The sequence below is a fragment of the Mauremys mutica genome, chromosome 4 (genome assembly GCF_020497125.1).
Source record: "Mauremys mutica isolate MM-2020 ecotype Southern chromosome 4, ASM2049712v1, whole genome shotgun sequence".
Taxonomy (NCBI): Eukaryota; Metazoa; Chordata; order Testudines; family Geoemydidae; genus Mauremys; species Mauremys mutica.
Genome location: NC_059075.1, coordinates 30794447 through 30813491, shown reverse-complemented (window position 1 = coordinate 30813491; position 19045 = coordinate 30794447). Strand labels below are relative to the sequence as shown.

At 41.5% G+C, this 19045-nt stretch overlaps 1 protein-coding gene across 4 annotated transcripts in view; it reads right to left on the bottom strand.

Annotated features, from left to right (window-relative positions):
• The window catches only part of CATSPERB (cation channel sperm associated auxiliary subunit beta), a 92791-nt gene that overhangs the window by 26161 nt on the left and 47585 nt on the right, over positions 1-19045 (bottom strand). For all 4 annotated transcript variants that reach the window (XM_045016604.1, XM_045016605.1, XM_045016606.1 and 1 more), the window contains 4 exons: positions 14033-14392; positions 9456-9595; positions 3902-4099; positions 10-120 (listed from right to left, as the gene is read on the bottom strand). In XM_045016604.1, coding sequence (XP_044872539.1) covers positions 10-120; positions 3902-4099; positions 9456-9595; positions 14033-14392 — 809 coding nt within the window. The remainder of the gene's footprint in view (positions 1-9; positions 121-3901; positions 4100-9455; positions 9596-14032; positions 14393-19045) is intronic.

The window sequence follows — 19045 nt, the reverse complement described above, 5'->3', positions numbered from 1 at the left end:
AAGACTTACTTTTGATCCAGCAAAATAATCTCTCATTCTAGGTTTGCTGGGGTCAGCATTATAAAAGTTATCAGTGAGTGGAACAGCTATTCCCAGTTTAGATGGAGGCCTGTAGTTTACCTGTATATAATACAACAGAAGAGAGATGGATATGGAATAAATACACATTCAGATGTAGTCAAAAGGATAATACAATAATGTCTTAATGTCAGAATAACTGGCAGAAGAAATGTATATGGTATTAATACCACAGATGACACAAAACCGACTGATTCATTTATTTTTTGTCACATTTCTACGTCCATTATTGTCCCAAATGGAAAAGTATCTATCTCCTTAAAATATATGTATTATAATGTTTAATAAAATGAATTATAAACCAAGTGGACTCAATTTTCAAACATGGGCATCTAAATGGAACATTCAGATCCTATATTTGAATGTTCAAATTGACACATATGCATACACATTTGACATGTCTATATGCTATATCCTAGTAAGGGATTTGGTTGTCTTATTTAGGCATCTGTGTTTGAAATATGGGTCTAACAATGTGCAAAGTTTTATATATTTTGTATCTTAAATATAATTAAGATATTACAGAATTGTCCAATATTAAGTCTGATCTAGAACATTTCACATGATTAAAAAGCCATGTTAGAAAATGAACCATTCAGTCATATGAATTGGCTATGTGTATAAAATAAACTAATGTTAAGAACGAGGTATTCAATAGTCAAGTTAATAATATCATAACTCGGTAACTTGGTTTTCTATCTTGCCCTGCTCCCTGCTTCCAATCCCATTTCAGAGCTCCTGTATTTGTGGGGTTTAGGAATCTTGACAGAAAAAACAAAATATTCTGGAGGACAGTAGTAGCCTTGAAATCATGAATTAACATGTAGTGAGAGGATTTTTATGATTAGAATGTTAAAAGCAATGATTATAACCTATTTAGAAAACATTGAGTGGGCAAAAGGGGAGGGGAGTGGTTCTGTATGCCAAAAATGGCATTACCTGTTTCCAAGTCACTGACAACTTGGAAAAAAATGCTCTTGAATGCTTAGAGATCAATGTCCTAACAGATGATAATGCACTAGATGGGATACTAATTGGTGTCTGCTTCAGACCACCAAATCACAGTAGAGAACAGGATGACCTACTCCTGTAGTGCCTATCTACAAAGAGTCAGGAAAAAAGCTGTGAGATCATGGGGAACTTCAATCTGAGTGACATGCTGGAGGTCTGATGCTGCCAGTACTAAAACATCCTTGGAATTTCTAAATATTATAGATGACAATAGCTTAACTCAAACAGTGTTGCATCCAACATGGGGGAATTCTATATTAGCCCTCATCTTGACAGATAAACAGGGATTGATTACAGAACTAAAAATTAATGGAAGCTTTGGTACAAGTGATCATGACTTGATCATATTTGTAATATGCAACAGAAAAAAAGCCCAAATCAGTAATACTCGGTGCTTGAAAAGGAGCAGTTTCACAAAGCTGAAAATAATTATGAACCAAATCATCTGGAAGGAAGAATTTAATCAGAAAAAACAAATGATAATTGGGAATTGTTTAAGAACAATTATATCTTAGACAATTCCCAATTATCATTGTTTTTTCTGATTAAATTCTTCCTCCCAGCTGATATATAACAAATGGAAGAAAAAAGAAGTCAATAGTAATAAATATAAATCAGAATCTAAGAATTGTAGAAAACTGATAAGAGAAGCCAAGGGACACAAGGATAAATTTATGGCCAGCAGAGTTAAAGACAATAATAAAATAAGTTTTTTAATAAAAAAACTTTTTCTTAAGAACAAAAAGAAACCTAACAATGGTATTAGTCCATTACTAGATGGAAATGATACAATTATTAATAATAATGCACAAAAGGCAGAAGTATTCAATATATATTTCTGTTCAGTATTTGGGGAAAAAGTAGATGATGTTGTCATATCATGATGATGATGATAACAACAATGACACTATTTCCATTCCACTAGCATCTCAGGAAGATGTTAGACAGCAGCTATTAGAGTTAGATATTTTAAAATCAGCAGATAACTTGCACTGAAGAGTTTTAAAAGACCTGGTGGGGGAACTTCCTGGACTGTAAATGTTGATTTTCAATAAGTTTTGGAACACTGGGGAATTGGCAGAAGAAAGCTAACATTATGCCAATATTTTAAAAGGGTAAATTGGGATGACCTGGATAAATATAAGCCTGTTGGTCTGACATCAGTCCCAGGCAAGATAATGGAGTGGCTGATGTCACTGATAAAGAATTAAAGGAGGGTAATATAGTTAATGTCAATCAACATGGGTTTATGGAAACCAGATCTTTTCAAACTAATTTGATATCTTTTTTTAAAAAAAATGAGATTACAAGTTTGATTGATAAAGGTAATTGTGTAGATGAAATATACTTATATTTATGCAAAACATTTGAGATGATACCATGTGATTCTTTGTTTGAAAAGAACAGAACGTTATAAAATTAACAAGGCACACATTAAAAGGATTAAAAATTGGCTGATTGATAGATCTCAAAATGTAATGGTAAATAGGGAACCATCATCAAATGGATGTCTAGTGGGGCCCCTCAGGAATTAGTTCTTGGCCCTATGCTATTTAACATTTTTATCAATGACCTGGAAGAAAACATAAAATCATCACTGATAAAATTTGCAGATGACACAGAGATTGGGGGAGTGGAAATAATGAAGAGGACAGTTCACTGATACAGAGCAACCTGGATCATGTGGTAAACTGAGTGTAAGCAAACAATATGAGTTTTAATATGGCTAAATGTGACTGTATACATCTAGGAACAATGAATGTTGGACATACAAGATGGGGGACTCTATCCTAGGAAGCATTGACTCTGAAAATATATTGGGGTCATGGCATGGCAGATAATCAGCCAAACATGTGTCCCCAGTGCGATGTTGTACCAAAAAGGCTAATGCAGTCCTGGTATGCATAAACATGGGAATCTCGAGTAAGAGTAAAGAAATTATTTTACCTCTGTATTTGGCACTGGCGTGACCACTGCAGAAATACTGTCTCCAGTTCTGGTATTCACAATTCAAGAGGGACATTGATAAATTGGAGAGGGTTCAGAGAAGAGCCATGAGAATGATTAAGGGATTAGAAAACATGTTTTACAGTGGTAGATTCAAGGAGTTCAATATATTTAGCTTAACAAAGAGAAGGTTAAGGGTGACTTGATCACAGTCTGTAAGTAGCTACATGGTGAATAAATATTTGAAAATGGGCTTTTCAGTCTAGCAGACAGAGGTATAACATGATTCAATGGCTCGACATTGAAGCTAGAAAAATTCAGACTGGAAATAAGGTGTAAGAGTTTTTGAAGTGAGAATAATTAACCCTTGGAACATCTTACCAAGGGTCATGGTGAATCCTCCATCACTGGCAATTTGTAAATCAAATTTGGATGTTTTATAAAAAGATATGCCCTAATTCAACAGTATTATTTTGAAGGCGTTCTATGGCCTGTTATACAGGAGGTGAGACTTGATTATCACAGTGGTCCCTTCTGGCCTTGGACTCTACAAACATTTTGATTTACTCAGCCTAAACATAGTAAATATTGATGGCATATTTGTAACAAAATATAATAATTTTTGATCCAACTTTCAAGCCCTGGCCTCTAATTTTGCACACACATTTTTGTGCACAACTAAATCATCTACAAAAATATGTTGACACCAGTTTATATATTCACTTCCTCAACTTTTGTGTGCAAATAAGCATGCTTCCACTTTCTCTTGTGAAATCAGTGTCTCCTACAAAAGTGGACGCACAAAATTGGAGGCTGAACATTACTCTCTTTGGATATAGATTTGCTGACTACTTAGCTTTCTTACCGGCAACTGTTTTAAGAGTTTGAAACCATATGGGTCTTTTGGGTCCCCATGCAGCCAACTCTGGGCAGAGATTGAAACTGGAGAAATGTAGTGCATTGATTTACTGTACGAACAGCCACTCTTCAGTGTTAGCACAATTGTTGACACATCACAAACAAGTGATGCTTTTGTGAGAATGACAGCTATTGAAGATTTACCCTGTGGAAGTTCATATGGTAAAAATAAATGAGTACATCCAAAACATATACAATATACCATTACAATGAACATAGCAAATAAAGCTAGAAATGGCCTATAGCTTATACAGTCTTCTTCAGGAATGATCTGTACCATTAGACACAGCAGTGCTTCATAATTTGTTCTGATTGGTTGGCTGGGTGGAGTTAAAGGGGAAAATTGTAATCTATATGACTTGATACCATTTATCTGGAGAATTTGTATTAATTTAGATGGAATATATGGGGCCAAAAAGTCAAAGTTGTTAACATGACCCACTCACCATTCCACATTAAACAGTTTTAAACAAGGTTCGGGATTTGGTATAGAGAGACCTCAGCCTGCTTAGTACCAGGGCAAACACATTACAAATCCTTTTTAATCTTTTATTAAAAATACAGAAACAGAAGGTAAAATGGTTAAAGCATTTGAAATGTAAAGTATTAAATAAAGGTTTCCTTTCAACAACATATCTTGTTCCATTTCCCTTTAGTGGGAGAGAATCTTTGGAAGGAACCCCACCCCTACATCACCCTCGTCTGACAGTCACTTAGATGGAATTAAAGATGGTAATAATTATCCTTTTGGAGAAAAGAAGAACTTAGTTGTGATAGGTTGGAGCTGTTGTTAAAGTCCAAACCCCTTTCGTAGGAGACAAAACATGACAAACACACACAAGAGGGAAGAGAAAATAACAGTAAAGACAGAAAATGCAGCTTCTGTCCCTGGTGTAGAAATTCACTTGCAATCACACTGCTGAAGAAACAATATTTTCAGCCACTTGGAGACCTGGCATATTTGTTCCAGCACAGGTCAATGTAGGATATTGCTTTTAACTGCCTTTCTAAATCACAAGCTTATAGCAATGTTGCAAAATATACAGTCCCAACTAGCTAAACCAAATTCTTATTAAACAGAAGAAAAAGGAGACAGATAAAAAGGGATTTAGCCAAAGCCGGTGGAAGTGGTTTTGTCATCTAGGTCTCTCTCTCTGGCCCAGTTTGACCAGGATCTCTCAGGATCAGGCTGACAAAAGCACAATGGTGTCATGCTGGATTCAAGGACCCCAGGAGATGGTGGGGATAGCACCCACAATGGTGAAAGTTCACTCCTTCCCCTTTCATAGAATCTTAGAAGATGAGGGTTGGAAGAGACTTCTAGTCCAACCCCCTGCTCAAAGCAGGACCAACACCAACTAAATCATCCCAGCCAGGGCTTTGTCAAGCCAGGCCTTAAAAACCTCTAAGGATGGAGATTCCACCACCTCCCTAGGTAACCCATTCCAGCACTTCACCACCCTCCTAGTGATATAGTGTTTCCTAATATCCAACCTCGACCTCCCCCACTGCAACTTGAGACCATTGCTCCTTGTTCTGTCATCTGCCACCACTGAGAACAGCCAGGCTCCATCCTCCTTGGAACCACCTCTTCAGGTAGTTGAAGGCTATTATTAAATCCTCCCTCACTCTTCTCTTCTGCAGACTAACTCAGCCGAGTTTCCTCAGCCTCTCCTCGTAAGTCATGTGCCCCAGCCCCCTGATCATTTTTGTTGTCCTCCACTGGACTCTCACAAATTTGTCCACATCCTGTCTGTAGTGGGGGGGAGGGGGCAAAACTGGACGCAATATTCCAGATGTGGCCTCACCAGTGCCGAATAGAGGGGAATAATCACTTCCCTTGATCCGCTGGCAATGCTCCTACTAATGCAGCCCAATATGCCGTTAGCCTTCTTAGAAACAAGGGCACACTGCTGACTCATCTCCAGCTTCTCATCCACTGTAATCCCCAGGTGCTTTTCTGCAGAACTTCTTCTTAGCCAGTCAGTCCCCAGCCTGTAGTGGTGCATGGGATTCTTCCATCCTAAGTGCAGGACTCTACACTTGTCCTTGTTGAACCTCATAAGATTTCTTTTGGCCCAATCCTCCAATTTGTCTAGGTCACTATGGACCCTATCCCTACCCTCCAGCGTATCTACCTCTCCCCCCAGCGTAGTGTCATCTGCAAACTTGCTGAGGGTGCAATTCATCCCTTCATCCAGATCATTAATAAAGATGTTGAACAAAACTGGTCCCAGGACTGACTCCCGGGGTGCTCCGCTTGATACCGGCTGCCAACTAGACATCAAGCTGTTGATCACTACTCGTTGAGCCCGACAATCTAGCCACCTTTCTATTCACCTTATAGTCCATTCATCCAATCCATACTCTTTTAACTTGCTGGCAAGAATACTGTGGGAGACAGTATCAAAAGCTTTGCTAAAGTCAAGATATATCACGTCCAATGCTTTCCCCATATCTACAGTGCCTTCTATGATGAGATAACTGGCTATCAGGTTGGTCAGGCATGACTTGTCCTTGGTAAATCCATGTTGACTGTTCCTGATCACCTTCCTCTCCCCCAAGTGCTTCAAAATGGTTTCTTTGAGGACCTGCTCCATGTTTTTTCCAGGGACTGAGGTGAGGCTGACCGGTCTGTAGTTCCCCAGGTTCTCCTCCTTCTCTTTTTTAAAGATGGGCTCTATATTTGCCTTTTTCCAGTCATCCAGGACCTCCCCTGATCACCACGATTTTTCAAAGATAATGGCCAATGGCTCTGCAATCGTAACAGCCAATTCCCTCAGCACCCTCAGATGCATTAGATCTGGACCCGTGGACTTGTGCATGTCCAGCTATTCTCAGGCCTGGTCTACACTAGGGGGCGGGGTCAATGTAAGAGACGTTATTTCAGCTACGGGAATAGCATAGCTGAAGTCGACGTATCTTATTTCAACTTACCTCCCGTCCTCATGGTGCGGGATCGATGGCCACGGCGCCCCCTGTCGACTCCGCTACCTCCACTCAGCCTGGTGGAGTTCCGGATTTGACGGGAGCGCGTTCAGGGATCGATATATCGTGTCTAGATGAGACGCGATAATCGATCCCCAATAAATCGATCGCTATCCACCGATCGGCAGGTAGTGTAGACATACCCTAAATAGTCCTTAACCCATTCTTTCACCACTTAGGGCTGCTCACCTCCTCCCCATACTGTGTTGCCCAGTGCAACAGTCTGGGAGCTGACCTTGTCTGTGAAGACTGAGGCAAAAAAATAATTAAGTACTTCAGCTTTTTCCACATCATCTGTCACTAGGTTGCCTCCCCCATTCATTAAGGGTCCCACACTTTCTCTGACCTTTTTCTTGTTGCTAACATACCTATAGAAACCCTTCTTGTTACCCTTCACATCCCTTGCTAGCTGCAATTTCAGTTGTGTTTTAGCCTTCCTGATTACATCCCTGCATGCTCGACCAATATTTTTATATTCCTCCCTAGTCATCTGTCCAAGTTTCCACTTCTTGTAAGCTTTCTTCTTGTGTTTAAGCTCAGCGAAGATTTCACTGTTAAACCAAGCTGGTCACCTGCCTTATTTGCTATTCTTTCTGCACATCAGGATGGTTTGTTTCTGCTACCTCAATAAGCCTTCTTTAAAATACAGCCAGGTCTCCTGGACTTCTTTCTCCCTCATCTTAGCCTCCCAGGGATCCTGCCAATCAGTTCCCTAAGGGAGTCAAAGTCTGCTTTTCAGAAGTCCAGGTCTGTATTTTGCTACTCTCCTTTCTTCCTTTTGTGAGGATCCTGAACTCAACCATCTCATGGTCACTGCTGCCCAGGTTGCCACCTGCTTCTACTTCCCTTACCAATTCTTCCCTGTTTGTAAGCAACAGGTCAAAAGGAAAACAGCCTTGGTTGGTTCCTCCAGTAGTTGCACCAGGAAGTTGTGCAATTACAGTTACAGGTACAATTATGCAGTCAGCAATTATTGTATTCACTTCTGTTCATCTGAATTCCCTCCCCCAATTTTATTTTTTTGAAGCACCCCAAAAGGGATGATAGGTGAAATAGCCCATCTCTTCATTATTTTGTCCAATAGGACTAATTTCCGACACATTGATTTTGGTTCATTGATTTCTGGACCCACACTTCTCTTGGATACCAGGCATGATCTTAATAAAGTCCCTGACTTAGATCAGTAGGCCTTTCTGTTTGGATTAATTCAGTCTGCCTCCCTTCTGCACCTTTCCCATCAATATTTGTATAGCTTATTGTGACAGTTTATAAACTTGCCCTCCTCACAGTTGAGCTCACAATTGTGGTAAATTTATATGCTTAATTACCACAACAGTTGCCTGTCTCTACATGTAATAGGACTATGGTTGTGATCAGCGGGGTACTCAAGCTACCTGCTTTAGATGGGAAGGGGAAGGGGGTGGGTATGGTAGGACATGCTCTGTGAGGCATCCTTGACTCAGCAATTCACTCTTCCACTTAATCTACCACAGCCCATGCTTGTTAATTTTCTGGTCATGCTGTAAAAGCCATTTTTTTAAACCAGGATACTTTGGGGAAGGGGGTGAATTAAGGATTATGACATGATAAAAGAGGGGGTGTTCTGATTAACAGAATTAATGTGGGTACATATAGCATATGAATTTGTGTAGACAAGTCATTATCTCACTAGTGCTGATTTTATTTTTATGTGCTTTTGTCATGCTTGTGAAAAAGCCCACAGCAATGGAAGAGGGTGTGTGTGTGAAAGAATAAAAAGAAAAACTTTGCAAAGGGGTAATTTTTTCCTGAGTTGCTCCATATTACTTGACAAATATTGACTTTACCCCAACACCAAACACTCTGAAAGGAAAAAAAGAGACTATCAAGGTGAAACCTGGTGGGTAACTCTCCCGTCATTAATCTAAGATTTCCATGCTCTGGCATGGCAGTGTCACTTCCCCGTGGGGCATTCACACTAATATTAATTGGCCTCAAAGCCTACATTCTGATCTCCACTAATCTTTTACACCTCATAGGCAATATGCTCATGTAGACCCACATACAGATTAACAAGGTCTCTACCCCGAGGAAGATAGAAAATAAACTGCACTGATAATGAATCATATGAATGCATAACAAATTACACTGAGGGTAGAGATGTGGGGGAGAACAGAAATAAGTAAAAAAGAATATGTCACTTGGAAATACTTTTATATTATATATACTAGATAGATTCTTGAGCCATACTCATTCCATAGGTGGAACTCGCAGTGACATGTATGAGAACTTTACACAAGGACTGAGGGTCAACAGGCAATAGATAGTCACAAAATTTTGATCAAATGTTGAAAATGTTTCATAGCAAAGTCCTTTAACAAAGATATTCTACATGACCCAGTTGCTACATAAGTGTAAATTCTCTCAATGTATAATCATCTGCTCTGCTCCCCTTTATCAAAACTCTGCTAAATAAAAAATGAAAGATACTATTGTAGGTGCCAGTATGTTACTTACTACTTGTCTGCTCTTACTTGTTTGTAAAAATTGTTAGTAACAGAGAATTCCATGATGTAACTATCAGTGTCATCCCAGTAATCATTTGTCTTCACTTTAAATATGGATGGATTTCCAACTACTAGCTTCATTAGTGGCATGTGAAAGATTGGATAGGCTGTGAAATCAAGCACAGAAATGAAGATCATAATTACTTGGAGCCACGTGCTCCCTTACTATAGGAAAAACTCAAGTGAGGAACAATTACGCACAAGACTCAAAGTTTGAACTCAGAGTTGCCATCTAATGCTCCACTCAAAGGGAAGAGATTTGTGTCCATATGGCATGACCAGGGAAGAGTTATCCCCTACTCACAGCTCTGAACGTCCTCCTCCTCAACATTAGTAGTCGCTTCTTAGTTTGGCCAAACAGGTTAGTTGACCTGTTACTGTAATGTGTCCTTACACAGATGAGTGCAGATTTTTGTGGGAACCATATCTGAGAATTTCCTGACTTTTTCCTCTCTGGCCTCCCTGCATCTCATCTCATCCCACTCTTTCTAGTCTGTGCTGCTGTTAAAATCATCTTCCCATCTCACCACTCGATCACGTCACTCCCATTGTCTTTGAATCAGACTTGCTCTCACAATCGAGCTTCTCGCCCTCATTCTCAGTGCTCTGCACAATTCTATGCTGGCCTGTATCTCAGATCTCATTTCTCACCAATATTGTTACCCTCAGCAATGCAGCTTTGGTATGCCTCACCCACCTTGGCCTTTGCACCTTTTTCCATGCCGCCTCTTTTGCTTAGAATATCATGCTTCCTGTTATTTTCCAAACATTCATTCTTCATTCCATTTCTTTGTTAAAACAGAATTCTGCCACAAAGCTTACCAACATTAATCCATCAATGCAATGTGTGTGTGTGTGTGTGTGTGTGTTAAAAGGAAGAAGAACTCAGCATCACTTAGCCCTGGTCTACACACAGCCCCGGGGTCGAACTAGGGTACGCGAATTCAGCTACGTGAATAACGTAGCTGAATTCGAACTACCCTAGTTCGAATGACTTACCCGTCCAGACGCCGCGGAAGCGAACTCCGCGGCTCCAAGGTCGACTCCGCCAACTCCTCCTGCCGCGGTGGAGTACCGAAGTCGACCGCGGCGCTTCTGGAGTTCGAACTATCGCGTCTAGATCAGACGCGATAGTTCGAACTCCGAGAAGTCGAACTTGCCGCGTCGATCCGCGCGGTAAGTATAAACGTACCCTTAGAAATTTGACCCTCCTCTGCTAATATATTGCCCTATGATGGGATTTTCAAAAGTGCCTAAGGAATTTAGGAGCACAAGTCTCATTAAATTTCTAGTGGGACCTGTATTTATCTCTCTCTGAGTGCTTTGGAAAATCCCACCGGATGTGTAGGAACTGTTATGTACCCCTAATTTAGGATGCAAAATCCTTGATTAGGTACTGTGTTGCTCTTTGTTTTATACATCATCAACCACACTATCATAAGGTTAAAATTTTCAACCTGGGATTGAACTGCAGATTTAGGGTCAAATTCTGCTATCAAATACACCCACACAACTACATTCACTTACATTGGCACGTACGGGAGAGATCTATACCAGGGATTCTGATAATTATCTTTTTAAATGGCTTGACCCTGCAAACATTTACACATGTGAGAAACTTGACTTATGTGAGGACACTCACTGAAGTCAAGGAGACTCTTCACACGACTGAAGCTATTTCATGTGCAGGAACAAGTCCTAAAATACTGACTTGTTCCTGCAAAATATCAGGGTAATTTTCTAACACTCTCACCAATGCTTAATTTTCTTTGATTCTTACTGGGCGTCACAAAGCAGTTAGTCCCTGAGGATAGACTAGGCCTAGCTCCCTTGGACCAAGCAGGTGAGTTCAGTGTAGCCAGTTAAAGAAGTCTGATCTACCCCTGTACCTATAAAGCAGTGGTCCCCAACTTGCCGTTGACAAGCAGCATCAGCAAGAGACGTCCCCGCCGAAATTCGGGGGCAATGCCTCTCGATGACGTCACTTGTCGGCAACAAGCGTCGTCATCGAGAGGCATCCCTGCCGTGGCATTTCGGTGGGTGCTCTCCTGGGGGCCAGGCCGCGGGCGCATTAAGATGCCCCTGCGGGCGCCATGGGCACCGTGTTGGGTACCACTGCTATAAAGGATTGGTACTGGGCAGGAAGAGGAGGGATTGATTGACATAGGCTGTGCCTGGGGAGGGAGAGCCACACTGGAATACAGCTAACTCCTGGAACAAAGTGGGGGTTGGTGCTCAGGGAGACAGCCCTGAGGCTGCTCAGAACTGAGAACCTGCCAGAGGGCCCTGAGAGCCGTAGAGCAGCAACCTGAGAGCAAGGACTGAATTAAAATTGTTTTTCTTTTATTTGATGGCTTCTGTTAAGAAAGTAAGCCTCTTTGCAAGCAGGGCCGGTGCAACCACTAGGCAAACTAGGCGGCCGCCTAGGGCGCCAAGATTTGAGGGCGCCAAAAAGCAGCGCCCAAAATATCTGGGATGCTCACCTGGCGCCGGCTAAATGTGTAACCCTCTTCCCGCCACTGTGCGAGGGGGCACTGCGGCTTTGATCAGCTCCGGCCGGCCGGCTGGCCGGGAAGTGATGTCATTCCTCCTCCAGCTGCGGGGGTGCTGTGCTGCTCCCTGCTGCTCTGGCTCTGCCACAGGGCCCCCGCCTCTGCTCAGCCCTGCCCCGCCCCATCCCCACTCCTCTGAGCTCTGCAGCAGGGCCAGGCCTGCACTCACCAGTGGTGGGAAGTGCAGAGACCCGGACCCAGCCGTGTTGCTGGTGAGTGCAGGGGGTGGTGGTTCCCCCCACTCCCACCCCCCTGCAGCCAGCCCCACACCTCTTACCTGGAGCCAACCCCTGCCACACTCTCATGCCCGAAACCAGCCAGCCCCACACTCCCCTTTCTTCAGCCAGCCCCTGCCACACTCCCGTGGCTGAAACCAGCCACACCACACCGTCTCCAGCCAACCCTGCACCCCATCTCCAACCAGCTCTGCATCCCCTGCCCTGCCCGAAGCCAGCCAGCCCCACACCCTGTCAGGTTATTTATTTATTTTCATTAAATATGTAGACTAAATAATTAAATTAATACATTTTCAAGCCAAATGTGTATTAATTCTAATTAACAATGCCACATTATGCAGTATTCATTTTTGAAAGTTTATAGTAAGCGATGCTCCAGGGGGAGGGGTGGGAATGGAGGGCGCAAGGTGGAGGTTTTGCCTAGGGTGCAAAATATCCTTGTACCGGCCCTGCTTGCAAGACAATGGGCATGGCAGCATATATTTTGGAGGTGGGGAGAAGCCTGGCCTAGTGACACTGGGGATTAACACACAAGTGGAAAAAGCACCCATACTGCACTGTTTACATGAAAAAACTGTGTTTAATAATTGTGGCCCCTGGCACTTCCTGTTCTCTTTCCTGTTATTATTTTATTCCATTGGTTTGATTTAGTCATACATCTATTTTTGGCCAACTATTTTTAAAGAAGGGTCCAAAAGTCAGGGTATCAGCTGGTGCTTATATGTAATTGAAAAATCAATGAAAACACATTTTAAAAGAAAAAATTCAGCTTCAACTTTGCATTAAATTTCTTCAACGGTATTTCTCCAAGCATGTCAAAAGCTACTTGCCTTTGCTAAGAAGAGAGGGCCAGATCCAAAGTTCACTTAAGTCAATGGAAAGACTCCCATTGACATAATGAAATTTGGATCATGCCTTAAGTCTATAATGTGATGTTGCACTCCATATTCTTTATGAAAATATGTTTATGAATGTGAATATAATGTAACTGGAATATGCTTTATGCAAAAGGTCTCTTGTAAGGTATCATTACAAAGCTTATGATCTACTGAGTGTGTTCATCCTATTTGTAAATTAAATTCATCTTAACTCTGGTACTTTTCCATTTAGAAGGAGGGGTGGGGACCCAGAGAGACAGAAGATTCCCACTTTGTGCCAAAAGGGGGTGGAGCAGGACAAAGGGAGAGCCAGTCATGGAAAAAAACCCTAGTTAACACCTAAGATATCTGCTGGAACTAACAAGGCTAGTGTGTCTGGCTCAACAAGGCAGGGTTCTGGAGTCCCAAGCTGGCAGGGAAACCAAGCTCAGAGGTAATTTCAGCACATCAGGTAACAGTCCCAAGGGGGTGTCTGTGACCGAACCTGTCACATATAGCAAATATGAAGGTTTAAAATTAACCTAGTTACGAGTGCAAAAAGAAACCATCTGTCAAAATGTTGTAACTGTTACAATGGCCATACTAAGGTGCTTGGTTTTGGGTGTGAGGAGAGAGTGGAGGTAAGTAGAATTTGGTTAAAAAATGTCCTTTTGTCCAAAACCAACCATGTATAATTTCAGTTTATAATTCCAGCAAGTGGCAGGGGATTGAAATGTAGGACATCGTCTTCATTGGAGTTACTCCAAATTTACATCTAACTGAAATCAGTATCTGGCCATTATCATGTAAAATTCACCCAAACCAGCCTCATTGCTATTTTATGTTTTGTGTTCATACTATAGAGCTCAAGAAATAAAACAAAATTCAAAATGTCTCACCTGTATTAACAGGGGTTACTCTGAATCCAAAATTGAAGGTTTGGGTAAGATCCAGGTATTTAATGGCATTCAGTGGTAGATTATCAAGCTCTCGTACCCAGTATCTACAGGTATCTACGATAATCTTCCATCTTCTTCCATTCTTAGTGCCAAAGTCATACACGAACCACATGTCTGAGGCAAAACTTTTGTTGAACTGCACTCTCTCAGGCATGGTAGCATCTGCCAAAGCATTCAGACTATCCAGAACTTCAACAATCAGGAAGCTGCTAAAGCCAGGAATCACCACAGTCTTCTCAATATCAGAAGGTTTAAATTCATTAAGACTTGAAGAAACAACCTGCTCCGAACTATTATAATCTAAATTAAGAAAACAGAATAATTACATTTTCTGTTCAATAATTTTTAGCATGCAAATATAGGGCCAGATTATGGCACCCTTACTAAAATTGAGCAGTACCTTATTCCTTCACTGGTATGACCACATGTAAATTAACATATTATTCAGTGTGAATCATGGTGTCAGAATCTGGCTCATAATTTCAATAAAGAATGCTCATAAGTAAGTTTAGAAATAAAAATTCATATTGGATTTCAAACATTTGTGTTTGTTGTAACTGCGATACATTTTATTAAACATAGGCTCTGATCCTGTGAAATGCTGTGTGCCTCCTCTTACCATGACATAAGAGCTGCACCGCCAGCTCTACTCCAGCATGGGGTTTTGATACTGAGGAAACCCTGAGGTAGTTGCTTGAGCCAGTTTTGCAGCTGCTTTGTGCACAGCAGCAGGAGGCAGCATCCAGCCCTAGGTTTACAGAAGGGCATTTTTGGGTGGGTGAATTTGCAGCTTTCAGTATTGATACAAAATGACCATTTCTGGAATAAGTTTAGGGTGGCAATATACTCTCTTTCAGTGGCACCATTTCGATTGCTTATAATTTATTTGTATATAAATTTCTTTAAGTATGTCATAGTCATTTTTCCTCTGGGAAAATTAAGTCCATGGCATTTCTTAACAAACAAACAAACCAACCATTTTGAGTGGAGTTCAAGCTAGATTCCACTGAAAGATTATATATCTATATAAAAAAATGGACACTTTGTCCATGCTTGTATAACTCCAGGACAGTTCATCTGAACTAGTGGTAAATTTCCAGTTTCAGCCTGAGGCTGAGAAAAAAACATGTGGAGTTACAGACTCAAAGGAAGTGTTTAGAGGGAGTGAAAATTGGGGTTTAGAATACAATGGCTTTTCAAAATATGTTAATGGTGGTTGTAATATTGCTTATTTGGCTACTCTGAAAGAAAAATGAGGAAGTCTGCAAACAACTCAGAATTCTCAGCACGTTTGTACTTCCAACACTCTCTCCCTCCACTCTTTTTATATCACTTGGCTCCTTAGATCTTCAGGGTTTAGATATCTTCATATGTGTTTGTATATCATCTAGCACTATGGGGCCTTTGGACACTATGTAATATAAGGATTACATATGAATATTTCTTAGTAATAATTAACAATGAAGCAAGAGAAAATTGTCTCAAATTTGTTAAAACAGTTCTGATTTCATTGTTTAATAATATATGGAGATATACCTATCTCACAGAACTGGAAGGGACCCTGAAAGGTCATTGAGTCCAGCCCCCTGCCTTCACTAGCAGGACCAAGTACTGATTTTGCCCTGGATCCCTAAGTGGCCCCCTCAAGGATTGAATTTGCAACCCTGGCTTTAGCAGGCCAATGCTCAAACCAGTGAGCTATCCTTCCCCCTCCCCCCCGCTGCAATTGGTATATATACTTTTGTTCTTCTTGAGTGATGCACATGTGCATACCATGTCTGAGTTGCAACAGCTTTTACCATCACCAGTGCCTAAGAAGAGGCATAAGAAGCAGGGGACATCATTGGCACTGAAGTCTATTAGGCATGGGGATAAGAGTAGAGTGCAGTCTAAGTACTCTTCTGCTTTGGTACTGCAGAAGATGGAACCATTGATTCTGGCACCTAGGTGGGTGACGTCAAGTCCGAAGCCAGAAGGGACTCCTTCCACATCCGTGGCACCACACCACATTTTGACACTATCTCAGTACCGGCCATGCTAGAGGCATTTGTGGTTGCCAGGGATCTCCTGACCCTGCCGGTGCCAATATTGCCAGCAGTACAAGAGCCAATGCTATTGGTGCTGGTGGACACAGGAGAACCAGCAGGATCATTATAGAGCTCGGTACCATGCCAGACTCATGTACCCCTGACAGCTCTTACTTTGGCACCGTGAATGATAAAACCCATGATGTTCACTTCTCTATGGACCTCTCCTCTGCACCAATTGCTGGCACCATCTGGAATGGCACCTCTGTGGACAGCAAAAGGAGAGTAATCTTTTTCCAAATCGGAGGCTGGGTCTTACATTTCCTATTCTCAGAGCCGCTCCTGCTCCCCCTCCCCTAGATGTCTCAACCCTTCCTTGCTACACAGGTCCTGAATTCTCCAAGTTAATGGATTCGGCTCTAAACAGTAAGCTCTTTGGGGCAGGGTCTATCATTTATTTTGTATTTATACAGTGCCTGGCAGAAAGTAGCTCAGTGAGATTGTTGCCTTTAGGTGCTACCACAATATAAATGTTAAGTAATAATAAACCTTTATAATTGTCCCCCAACTTTTCTATAGAAGTCAGATATGTAAGTAATGAAGAAGTAAGTTGATCAGAGAAGGCAGATGGAATTTAAAACTCGATATAAAAGTGAAATTAGCAAGCTTTAAATTAAATTTTTAAATCATATTAACTAGAAATACCACTAACTATTAGAGAACATTACCTGTATGGAGTTTCAGGGAAGAGAATAGAGTAATGCAATTTGAAATCATCACCTGTCTGATATTCAAGCATTTAAGATTTTGGAAAAGAAAGGAGATGTTAATTACCTGTACAGTAACTGGAGTTCTTCAAGGTGCATTGTCTCTATGGGTGTTCTGCTTCAGATGTGCATGCACCCAATATGTTTTTGATCAGAGATTTTTACCAGCAATAACTGTTTGGTCCACACATGCATCCTAGTTATCTTTGTGCACCATTCCAAGGGTATAAAGGGTAGTGTGGCAGGACCAATCGCCACTCCATCACAGTACCCAGCATAAGCTAGGGACTCTGAAGCAGAGGTGAAGGAAGATGGGTAGAAGAACATCAACAGGGACAACACATCTTAAAGACCACCAGTTACTGTACAGGTAAACTCTCTGAGCAATTGTCCCTATGGGTTTTCCACTGTAAGTGCCTCCCAAGCAGTAAACTAATTATGGAGCTGGGTGTTCAGCATCCTATCTAGTACAGATGAAGTACTGCCCTGCCAAAAGAGGATTCCAATCCAGAAGTCTCTAGACTTCTAGCCTAATGCCTTGAGAAGGTGTGAATAGAGCCCCAAATAACCTCTTTACAAATATCTATAAGAGATAATTTTCAACAAGGCTGCAGATATAGACTGAAGTCTAGTGGAGTGAGCTCTAAGAATAGTCTGGGGGGAGGGGTCTAATGTCATGATTTTATAGCATGTTCTTATTCACCCTGAAACCCCGTTCAATAATCTGAGTAGAAACAGGGGCACCTTTCTGCAAATGAAATAAAGAGCATCCGGGAGGTTCTTCAGGACTTTAGTCTTTGGAGATAAAAGGCTAATACTCTCTAATGAGTGCAATCTTGCTTCTTCAAGATTGGCATGAAATTTAGGATAAAATGTTGGTAATTGAATGTCCTAATTAAGGTAGAATTTGGATACTATCTCATCTTAGCTGACATAGTAGCTACTAGGAAAGATGTCTTCACTGCAAATGTAGGAAAGAACATCTTGCTAAAGGCTTAAACAGGGGACTCAAGTGCTATAAGGACCAAATTATGATCCCAAAGTGGATCCCAATAGGTAGAAAAAGTTTCAGTAACCACTTGATAAACCTATGTCATTGGGCAAGGGAAAAACAATAATCAAGAAACCTTCTAATGGAGGGGAAAGCTGCTAATAGCTGCCAAATGCACTCTAATGGAACTCAGTGACAGCCCCCTATTTTTTAGGAATAAGTAATCTAAAACAGGAGATAGCTGTGACTCAAGAGGAAGCAGACCAAATGTAGAACCTCTTCCATTTCCCATATGTCCTTCTTGTAGAAGGTTTTCTGCTGTGGGTGGAATTGTGCATCCCTATCCTGCCTGGACACCCAAGATACCCTTTCTGACTGATATTCTGGGGAGGGACTCCTAGAAAAATAAGGTTGTGTGTTCTCATCTCTATGTTGTGAATCTGATAAGAGACATCCAATTCAAAAGTGGGGCACATGCAGTAGAAAGTGGAGTAATTTGTGGTAAGGTCTAAGCTCTGGTCAGTACTGAAGATTCAGTTGGTTTTGATGACAGTCTTGTGACTCATATTGACAGGTGCATGTCTCCTGTCAAAAGAAAGGATTTCAATTCCTCTGGTACTAGGAGATCCTGGGGTAGAAAAAAAATCTATCTGGTGCTGGTGTCAATTGAGGAGAAGGCACTTGCTATATTAATCCTACATGGAAAGAAGTAGCTGGTACTGGTAGTGGAATAATTGATTTAGCCAATACTGAATAACTCTTCAGAACCAACCACTTTGCTGGTGCCCAGGACTTGCTTGCTTGTCAAAGCAAAGACAAGGGCCTGGTCTACACTAAGCGTTTAAACCGGTTTTAGGAGCGTAAAACCGATTTAACGCCACACCCGTCCACACTGAGAGGCCCTTTATATCGATATAAAGGGCTCTTTAAATCGATTTCTGTACTCCTCCCTAACGAGAGGAGTAGCACTAGTATCGGAATTACCATATCGGATTAGGGTTAGTGTGGCTGCAGATCGATGGTATTGGCCTCTGGGTGGTATCCCACAGTGCACCACTGACTGCTCTGGACAGCAATCTGAACCCGGATGCAGTGGCCAGGTAGACAGGAAAAGCCCCGCGAACTATTGAATATTTCCTGTTTGCCCAGCGTGGAGTGATCAGCACGT